The following is a 10000-nucleotide window of genomic DNA, read 5'->3' as shown; positions in this document are numbered from 1 at the left end:
ATGTGTCTTCCATCCAGTGTTTCTGTGGCAACCCAAATGGTATACGAGGTGACTCATTTAGGAGCTGAGTTGTCCCGGAACATGGCAGAAGGACTCAAAGGTTTTTTCGCCCCCTGCACCCTGTCCTTCTCACCAGGGTTTGTCTGTAATTCATCCATATTCAGTGTGTACAGCCTCGCTAGGAATTAAGTATTTCTCCTACCATTCTATTGGGAGATACAGACCAACTGGTTCCTGGGTCAGGTATTAAATTAGGCTTATAATGAAAGTGTGATCCTTCTTAAGCTTAATAAGATTACGAGGAAGCAGCACACTATAAACAACCACTTATCAAGTATAATTATGGATCTAGCTTGGTATACAGATGTTTGCATATAAACAGTGGACTCACAAGTGTACTACGAGACCACAGGCCTACTGGTAGTGAAGGCTTCTGAAAATAACAGACGCTGACAGACCTAGCCTTGAAATGCATTTGGCAGGGAAAGCAAAGCAAAGTGAGCACAGATACAAGATTATGCTCCGCCTGGGGCCCTTTCTATTATCTGCATCAGATTCCATTTCAGTAATGCAAATTTTGTCAGACTAGTCGCAATTAAGAAGGCGCATACAACACTCCTTCATTTTTCAAAATAGCGATAGCACAAAATAAATACCATCTGTAATACTCACTCGATTAAAATAATATTTTCTCCTATTGGAAAACAAATGTGCCACAATTACCTACGTGCTTGTGCTGCTGAGCATTTATGTAAAAGCTGCGCCTATTTGCTAGTGTATCTCAAGAGTTGGCTTGCTGTAGCTGCCCTACACAAACACAAACATGCTGTCAGATAAACACACTGTTTTACGTCTGAGGTTGCCCTCAGACATAGATCATCAGACAGAGGGATGAAAAGGAAAACATCAGTTTACAGTTGTAGGGGGTTTGTTTTTAAATAACAATACCCTATTATGCAGAAACAATTTGTTCTTTAGACAGAATTACATAAAATCTGATGCCAAATGTACTACTATGTAATGACATAATGTACCATGTAAGAGTTCTGACTTCAATGATAAAGAACAATAACCTTGCCTTGCACTGCCTCTGCTAAAGGATGTTTGTAAACGTACGTCTCTGCAAACATCTCTCCTTCAGCAGACATCAAGGATGCGGTGCTCTGATCACTGCAGGCAGGGTCCAGACGGAGGACAAGGGCTGGGGTCTGGTGGGCTCAGACGCTGGAGGGTGGAGAGCGAGGGCCCGGGGTTAAGCCTAGACCCTCGAGGATGATGAGGGTGGAATGTGGGAGTCTAGAGGATGAAGCCTAACAACTAGGAGCAAACAGGGACCACAGGCTGCGGTGGGAGGGCTAGTGGCTAAAGGCCTGGAGCTGGAGGGAAGGGGAGATGCTTTATTCTGGATGGGGGACGGGGACGGGGACTTAGAGCTGGGGGGCTGGGTCGGTGGGGGGGGGCGGAGAGGTCTGGAAGATGGGCATGGAGACTTGGGAAGAAGCCTGGAGAGGGACGGACAACAGAGGGTGTGGAGAGTGAAACATTCTGGAGGCTGGAAGGCCAGGGTGGAGACTGGAAACTGTCTGCCGCTCCTCGGGAGTGGAGCGCTTCGCTGCGCGGCGCGGCACGGCACAGTGCGGCACGGCACAGCGCTGCTGTAATCAGGCTCGGCTCGACGCCGCTCAGCCCTCCCCCACACCCCTGAGACGCTGGCACCGGCTCAAGCTCTCCTCTACGCAAATAAATGTTTATTCTGCGCTCTCAGACACTACCTCATGAGCCTGTTTGTTCAAAGGCACTTGTCCTGAATTCAGTAATTTATTCCACTAATATCTGTAGCTACCCAACCACTAAATAAACAAGCGCTCGTCTCGTTGGGGCAGTGTATATGTGTGTGGGAGAGTGGGGGGGTGGGGGGGTGGGGGTGGCGTGGGTGGTTGAGCAGGGCAACGTTGGTCTTCCTGTTTCTATTATTATTTATGATGTTGTCTCGCTGGACGTGGAAGAGAAGCGTTGAGGGCTGTGAAGTTTTCTCTCACACCTTTTGAACAGCCACACTTGTCCTCCCAGTTAGTCGCAGCTGTCCGTCAAAACAACTTCGCCATGGAAACCTGCCACAGGTGACACGTCTGACAAAACCAAATGTAATTATTTAAACACCTGATGAGATAATTATATGTGTACACAGACCGAAGCCTTTTCCCCTGGTCAGGTGCAAGGCAAAGCCCCAGCACTGCCAAGTCTACCGAAGAAGGAGAAGAAGGTCTTCTATTCAAAATAAAGCTGTCAGTTGAGACAAAGGGATTGTTTTTGACTGGCATGTGCATGGACTGAATTTGCCAGTGTGATGTTCCTGAACTACTGCGGGAACCAGAGCAGTAGCAGTGGCAGCAGCGGCACAGCAGACTGCTTCAAAAGGAGAGTGAAGTGGGGGGGGGGGGGGGAAGCCTGTTCTAAGTGGAAAGTGTCAACTCTTTTCTGCGGCGGTGCTCTTATGATGTTTGACAATAGAGTTATATTAGAGAGTTGTTTTTTTCTTCCCCGTCCTTCGCTTCTTGGCTCCCGATACTCAAGCAGCTCTCCATTGAGCAGAGGAGAAAAGCGCCCTGCTAATGGAGAGCCCATCACCATGCATATTAGCATTCTGCATTCAGCTCACAGTGGGAAACACATATGGTGGAACGAAAAACAGACCAACTCCTAAGTGATCGTTACATTAACCTGCCACACATCTCTTTGTAATGAAGGTCCAAATGTGAATATAACGACTCCCTGATTTTCTTTAAAAGAAGAGGGAGAAGAGAGGGAGAGGAGTTAATTATGTCGGAGATTTATACAAGGAGTAGTTACAGGAGGAGTCAGTAGCAATATGTAGTGTCGTCCAGGACCTCATCAGGCATTCTGACACCAGGCTACAGACTGTGAGATTATTTCTATCAGCTTTATTGCAAAATCATTAGATGGGAAATATACAAACTTTCCTGGGCCTTTGAAATGCCATTAAAAAAAAAAGATCTTTACCAAATTGCCCTATTTCTGTATAGCCAGATTGAATTGGGCATGGTAACTTTCTTTATATCTCTTTAATAAAAAAAGAAACCTAAATTAACTTTCCTTAAAAAAAATAAAAGTATGCACAGATTTCAAATTCAAACTCTTTCCATTTCAAATCGACAGATTTTCACTGAAGCATCAAACATGCAAGGCACACAAACTAGATGAGGGCTTTTGGCTATGGACCGCTTTTGGCTCAAACAAACACACACACATAACAAAAAAAATATATATATATCAGCCTGATTTAGCATTCCTGTGTGCAGAAAGAGGTCAGTGAAGGGCGTTTTTTTTGGGAGCCTCTGCTTTTGATGTCCACTACCTGCCTCTGCTTTGTCTGTGCCGATGAGCTCCACTCAGTCAGGCTGCACCTCTCAGCCAAACAGAGCCAAACAGAGGTGAGCCCGCAAACGAAAAAGCGCTTCACAGCTCGATCATCCGAAGGCAGAAAACACTTGAGGCGTCTTGATTGACCTTGAAGGAATTAAACACAAACACACACACAGGCACACATACAAATCATCATTATAAATTCAACCATGTGTTTCAGGGTGGGGGTGGGGATGGTGGGTAGGGGGGTGCAGCAGTAGTTGTGGTGGATGGTGGGTGGGTGAGGTGGATGTTGGCTGGGTGGGGGTGGGGGTGGGGGCTGTGTGTGTGTGTGTGTGTGGGGGGGGGGGGGGGTAGAATAATAACCTGGAGCAAATCACCTTCAGAGCAGCTAACTAATGCAGACTGGAGAACAGCGTGGGGAGAGAGAGGACTCCTCTGTGCCTGCGCGCTGGCCCAGAGCAGAGGGCATCTGTGTTGTTGCTGTTGGCGTTGACACTGTCCTCAACCCTCAGTACGTATATTAGGCCCTTCCTGCCTCGCATACACAGCCTCTTCCTGACAGTTTCTACAGGGATGAGAGTCCAGCTACACAAAAAAGATACACACACACACAAACTCGTTTTATATATGCAAACAGCAATATCCAATACATACCAACTTTAACATAAAATGTATTGACATTATTTCTCTGTTTATGTCTATACCAGACTGCGAAGAGCTGAGTTACTAGGAATACAACTAAGTGAATGTGTGTGTGTGTGTGTGTGTGTGTGTGTGTGTGTGTGTGTGTGTGTGTGTGCGCGTGTATGTGTGAGTAAGTCGTGCCTCTTTGTTTGAGCGCCAGCATAATAGCGAAACTGATCATTTTATAACCCAGTAGTGCTGTTTACCCTTGACCCCCTAACCAATAAGGAATGGCTTTGTGTATGGTAATGTATTATTTCAGCCTTGTTGTGTTTGGTAATGTCTTATTTCAGCCTTGTTGTGTCTAGAATCTGTGGTGATAAAACTTTCTTGAAATATTTTAACATAGTCACTGTAGAATAGTAAAATAAGTTATTTTAAACTGTGGGTAACTAAATGATATCCAATAGGGCTAACATTAAGCATTGGGAATAAGATAGGACACCTCACTTCTGAAGACGCTAAATGACGGGGAAATGGAGATTAACTGAACGCAGATCAACCTGACAAGTTCAGTTTCTTGTGATTTCAAAATGAAATAATTTTACAATCTTTATGTAATATTTAAAGTTACATATTGACACATAGGAATGTTAGGAATCATAATTGCGAGTCAATGGCTCTTTGACATTTTGCTGCCAATGGGCTACATAAAACGCTGACTTATATTATTAGGTTATCTTTACAATCCACGAGGCGCTTACGTGATGCAAGACACGACTTGAATATTCTTTTAAGAGCTTTCGGTTTCACACTTGCACTAAAGAGAGGACCATGAGCGCGCGTCGAATGAGGACACTAACATCCAAGAAAGTTCCTTGTGTTGCCTACATGCCGTTGTTCTGTAAACCAACAACGCAATTTACAATAACATAGTGCGCATCGGCCGCCGGCGTGACCAATAAAATAAATCCTTTGAGCAGGGCGGAGGAGGCGTCAGAAAATGTGTGACACCGAGCCGTACTTGATGTAGACTAGTTTCAGGAACTGAAGAGAAGGGCGTGTGTTATTAGTAATCAACCAAGCAGAAAGTCCCACAGTCGAACTGACAGCGAGCGGCATAGCAGGCAGACGAGGAAAGCAACTGAGGTGAACGGACGCGTTTTCCCTCATACTGAGCAAGCACTTAGATGGCAATATATGAAGACTCCATCTGAACAAACGGGATTTTAACATCGCTGTAAGTAGGCTATAGCTTCAAGACTGTATTTCACCACAGCTCTCCGCTCGGGATTTTACATAGCCTGGCTGTAAAAATTCTACTGTAGCTGACTGTACCTCATATTTCAAGAGATCATCACGGACGCCGAGCCGGCTCGCTCAGTGCGTGGGTAATGTAACTACGCGTATTTCATGTCACAATTCAGCGGTCTGACTAATCAGACATCGAGGACCACTGAGTCATTGGATTTTTTCATGCGAAGGTTATTTCTCATGCACCGGTGTTAGAAACTATTTATCGTAGTAGGCTGCCTGGGTTTTCCTGTCACGCAGCCTGAACGGATTCGGAGTAAGGTGGTTAATTCCTTGTAAGTTATTCAAATACTTTTAAGCGTATAGCTTTCATTAGGCATAAGTCACTTGTCGGAAGACTGGCGGATTTATAGCTGATGATGGTCGAAATAATTGGTGTGTATACGGTCGTGTTTTAATAGATCCACATTCCGCAAAGACGCGGGGAATGTATCAGAGGATTGAAGGGTCTAAGTTTCAGAATTGCTTTTTAGGTTACGTTTTATGCCATTCTCTCTTGTTGACAGTCAGTTTGGCGAAGCCTGTGTGGGTTGCCATTTACAGTAACCGATGATATCTGGGAAGTCCGATTCTTGTGTTTGTCAGAAATGCTATAAATATCTTTGAATTAGCCTATAAACAGGATGGTGGCAAATTCGAAGGCGCTCAAGGTCGAGTGGAGTACATACATTATGTGGTCTAAGCTAAATTAGTAAGGCGTAGAATTGTAAATCGTTGTAAAGTTGGAACATACAACGCTTTTTTCATCTTGAATCTACGTTACTGTGATGGAGAGGTTGTACTGAGGTAACCATGTTTAGTTATGTGCCAATCGTAATGCGCGTGTGTGTTTGTTTTTTAACAGGTATCTGAGATCAAGACCCTCCCCCTTAAAACTTTGTTGTCAGAAACTCCTGGCGCTCACACACAATGCACATGCGGGTCAACTACAGCCTCTGATACCTGCTAATCAGATTATGAGGATTTGCCAATACTGTGTCAATGACGGGTAAAATGGAAACACCCTTCTATCACGATGACACACCAAATGTGCCAAACTTTGGGCAGATGCCAGAGTACGAACGGTACCAGACCCACAAGATGATGAGCAAAAAGAACATGGCTGCCCATCATTTCTCAGGCGCTATGGGGAGCTCCTCGGGTCTGAAACTGCTTCATGGTCATCCGGGCAGCAATGGCAACATCAACCCAAACCACCTGGGGATTAACAGTAACGCCAACGGCACTCTAATGTCTCCCCAAGACATGAACCTTCTCAAGCTCTCCTCGCCCGACCTGGAGCAGCTCATCCTTCACTCTAACCAAGCTCCCAACGCCTCGGGGAACCCCTTCATGTACCGCAACGCGGCCACCAACGAGCAGGAGGGCTTCGCCGACGGCTTCGTCAAGGCCCTGGCCGAGCTGCACAAGCAGAACCAGCTGGTCGGGGGGCCGATGTCTCCATCCTCGTCCCTCCAGGGCTCCTACCAGCGAAACCTCATGGCAAGCGGGGACATGCCCATCTACACGAACCTGAGCAGCTACAACCCCAATGCCCTGACCATCTCGTCCTCGTATCCCGGCGGCCAGATCCCTTATACGTCGGCGGGGCACGGCGGCCCCGGGCACAGCGGGCACGGCGGGCACAGCGGGCCGCCCCAGGGGCACCACCCACACGGCCGCGGCGGCATGGACGCGCCCCAGACGGTGCCCGAGGTGCCCCACCCGCCCGGCGCCGACCCCACCAGCTCGCCGCCGTCGCTCTCGCCCATCGACCTGGAGACGCAGGAGCGCATCAAGGCGGAGCGCAAGAAGCTGCGCAACCGCATCGCCGCCTCCAAGTGCCGCAAGCGGAAGCTGGAGCGCATCTCGCGGCTGGAGGAGAAGGTGAAGGTGCTGAAGACGCAGAACTCTGACCTGGCCTCCACCGCCAGCATCTTGCGCGAGCAGGTGGCCCAGCTCAAACAGAAAGTCATGAATCATGTCACCAATGGCTGCCAGATAGCAGTCAGCTCTGCAAGCATGGCCAAAAGTGGGGAGAGCACCAGCTGCTGAAAACAATGGAGACAAGGTTTCTCTCTCTCTCTCTCACTCACTCTCGCTCTCTCTCGCTCTCTCTGTGTCTCTCTGTCACTCTAGCTGTCATTCTCTCTCTCTCTCTTTTCTCTCCCTTTTATTCTGCTGTCACTGTTTGAGTCAGGGCTGTGGAGAAATGACAGTGTAAACAGTGATTAGTGATGGCAACCGAGGTGAACCTACTGAGAGGTGCAAGAGAGGGGGAAACCCCTTCTGTTCTGATGCTGACGCCTCACTGACACGAAAAAGAAGAGAAGGAGAAAGAGAGGGAGAGAAGGAGAGAAGGAAGGGAGGGGAGGAGAGGGAGCTCAGAGGGACATTTTAGGACACTTGACTCCTGGCTCCTCGCAAATGAATCATTGGAAACACAGTAAATACTCCTTGCAATGTAGGAGCACTGCGGGATTATTAAGAGATGGTATGGTTCAAAGGGAAATGTCCTATACAAACACACACTTCACACACGCACACACACACACACACACACACACAAGCACACCTCCGAGATAAGAGTGAGGACTGTGCTTTATTGAATGGCACTTTGCACTCGTTCAGGTTAGCTGACACAGGGGCACCGGAGCGACCGGCCAGGTTCACTGCAGCCCTGAAGAATATCATAGCCAGACACACACACACACACACACACACACACACACACACACACACACACATACACACACAGCCGGGCCTGCACCTCGTGAGTGACGCAGTCTTTTCAAACATCATGGATTCACTGGGGGACAGAGAGAGTTGACTCAGAGTGGGGATTCCTCACACACACACTCACAAAAAAAAAAAAAAAATGATCGCCCCCCCGAGGACCCTGATGAGACTTTTTCAACCCCAGCTCACGAGTGAATCAACCCACTCTCCGCATCTCTGTGTCGGGGGGGGGGGGGGGGGGGGGGGGGGATATGAGAAGGGGAAATGGCTGGGGTTTTTTTTTTGGTTGGTTTTTGAAACCCAAGTTTTCTTTCATGTTCAGTTTTCTGGTCAGCTACGCAATGAGTTGCAGGGTAAACGTGTGCTTAATTACGTTTTGAAATTATATGCACTAGAGTCGTGGAGTTGACTTTCAAGACATTTCAAAGTGACCAGCAGCAGAAAAAGCTTGCGTGGGTGTTGTAAAAGAAACCTGAAGTTTTTTGCACCTAACGGATGTTGCAACAGAAGCTTCAGGTATTAGAACTTGGACAAAGTATACCCACGTTAACCGAGTTAGTTGGCTGTGTCGTGATGTAGTTACCAGTGCAGATTCTTCTATTTTGTCTAAGTCATCATGTCTCAACAATCCAGTGGAGCATATTGTTAGTATGTTTGTTTGTTTGTTTGTTTTACTATTGTGCAATTTGTGAATATTGACAAAAAAAAAATACCTTTTTACGACAGAAGTGGAACTTTCAACTTTTTAAATGTGTACTAAATGACTATGTTTATTTTGAGATTTAGAGTAGTTTTGAAAAAAGAGAGAGCATATTTAAACTAAATAAATCTGTACGGCCTGGACTTTATAACTGTGCAACACCAGAGCACTATCGATGGTACTTTGACTTCTGGTTGAGCCTGAGTAAAATGATTCTGCATTCCAAGACAAAGACCTTTTGCACTGTATATCCTCGTCATTAAAGATACACCTTTAATAATGTGTTAATACAATGCTTTTATCATGACGGCGTGTATTAACCTCAAGCAACAGTGTGCTGGACTGCCACTTTAAGCCACATCAGTTCTGTTTATTTAAGTTTTTTTTGTGCTAAGAGGAAAGAATACTGAGATACAGAAAGGGAGAATATTATCATATTAAGAATCACGTTTTGGGTTACAACAAGAAAGCCAGTCTGAAAAAAAAATTGAAAAGGGCTTTTCAAGTAATAGTATTTTCTTTTTTTCTTTATTTTGTTTTGTTTTGCATTGTCTGGTTTTTATAAGATTTTTCAAAGGCAATTTATTTATGCAAAAATTATCTATACTATTTATGTCGTTTGTGTAAAGGAACTGTACAGGTTGAATTACCAGTGTCTTGTTGACACTCTGTTGGGACTTATATTGCACATAAATCATAACATTAAATGATGTCTGATATTTAACACAAATCTCTCACATGAAATGTATACAACAGTATACAACCTACTCGTTTTGAAAACTACTTGGTATTTTTTATTTTTTTTGTGGATTCCTGAAAAATAAAACTCAAGATTGTCTCTATGAAACTTAAATCAGATTATCCATCTTCAGATCCTTGGCAGTGTGTCAGTTTAAACATTGGCTACCGTGCTGTAACATGGCTAACGTTGCATTTCAGTTAAAGATTGTGCAAAGGGAGAGCTTGCTTTTTCAGATATTACTGATGGCTTCAATAATCTGAGCAGATCTTTACAGTCTTTACATAACATTCTTTGTGCACTGAATTGCTAATGCCTTTCATATACAATACAGAGATATAGATCAAGTATTTATATTATATATATATATATAGCTATATTCTTATCAATCTGGAGGGAATTCATGGAAATTGTTATAGTAGATTACAGAATTTTGAGTGTCAAGGAAATATTTATTTTTAAAACTTGAAAAAGGCTTTTAAATGCCAAAAGCAGTTATATTTTTGTACAATTTTTTG

General features: G+C 45.2%; 1 protein-coding gene and 1 long non-coding RNA gene across 5 annotated transcripts in view; one reads left to right on the top strand and one right to left on the bottom strand.

Moving 5' to 3' along the window:
- Positions 1–2927: 2927 nt before the first annotated feature.
- LOC116222950 overlaps positions 2928–10000 on the bottom strand; it is a 25042-nt gene continuing 17969 nt past the window's right edge. Inside the window, exons 2-3 of the long non-coding RNA XR_004164844.2 lie at positions 3765–3972; positions 2928–3528 (exon numbers count right to left, since the gene is read on the bottom strand). This is a non-coding gene — a long non-coding RNA (uncharacterized LOC116222950). The remainder of the gene's footprint in view (positions 3529–3764; positions 3973–10000) is intronic.
- The window catches only part of june (JunE proto-oncogene, AP-1 transcription factor subunit), a 6285-nt gene continuing 1069 nt past the window's right edge, over positions 4785–10000 (top strand). The window contains exons 1-2 of one of the 4 annotated variants that reach the window (XM_031578287.2): positions 4785–5600; positions 6170–10000. The exon at positions 6170–10000 is cut by the window's right edge and continues 1069 nt beyond it. In XM_031578287.2, the coding sequence (XP_031434147.1) occupies positions 6307–7359 (1053 nt within the window). In that variant the 5' untranslated portion in view covers positions 4785–5600; positions 6170–6306 and the 3' untranslated portion in view covers positions 7360–10000. The remainder of the gene's footprint in view (positions 5601–6169) is intronic. The other 3 variants (XM_031578289.2, XM_031578288.2, XM_031578286.2) reach the window with 3 other exon arrangements.

Source organism: Clupea harengus, chromosome 12, assembly GCF_900700415.2.
Source record: "Clupea harengus chromosome 12, Ch_v2.0.2, whole genome shotgun sequence".
Taxonomy (NCBI): Eukaryota; Metazoa; Chordata; class Actinopteri; order Clupeiformes; family Clupeidae; genus Clupea; species Clupea harengus.
This window is presented reverse-complemented; position numbering and strand designations above follow the sequence as displayed.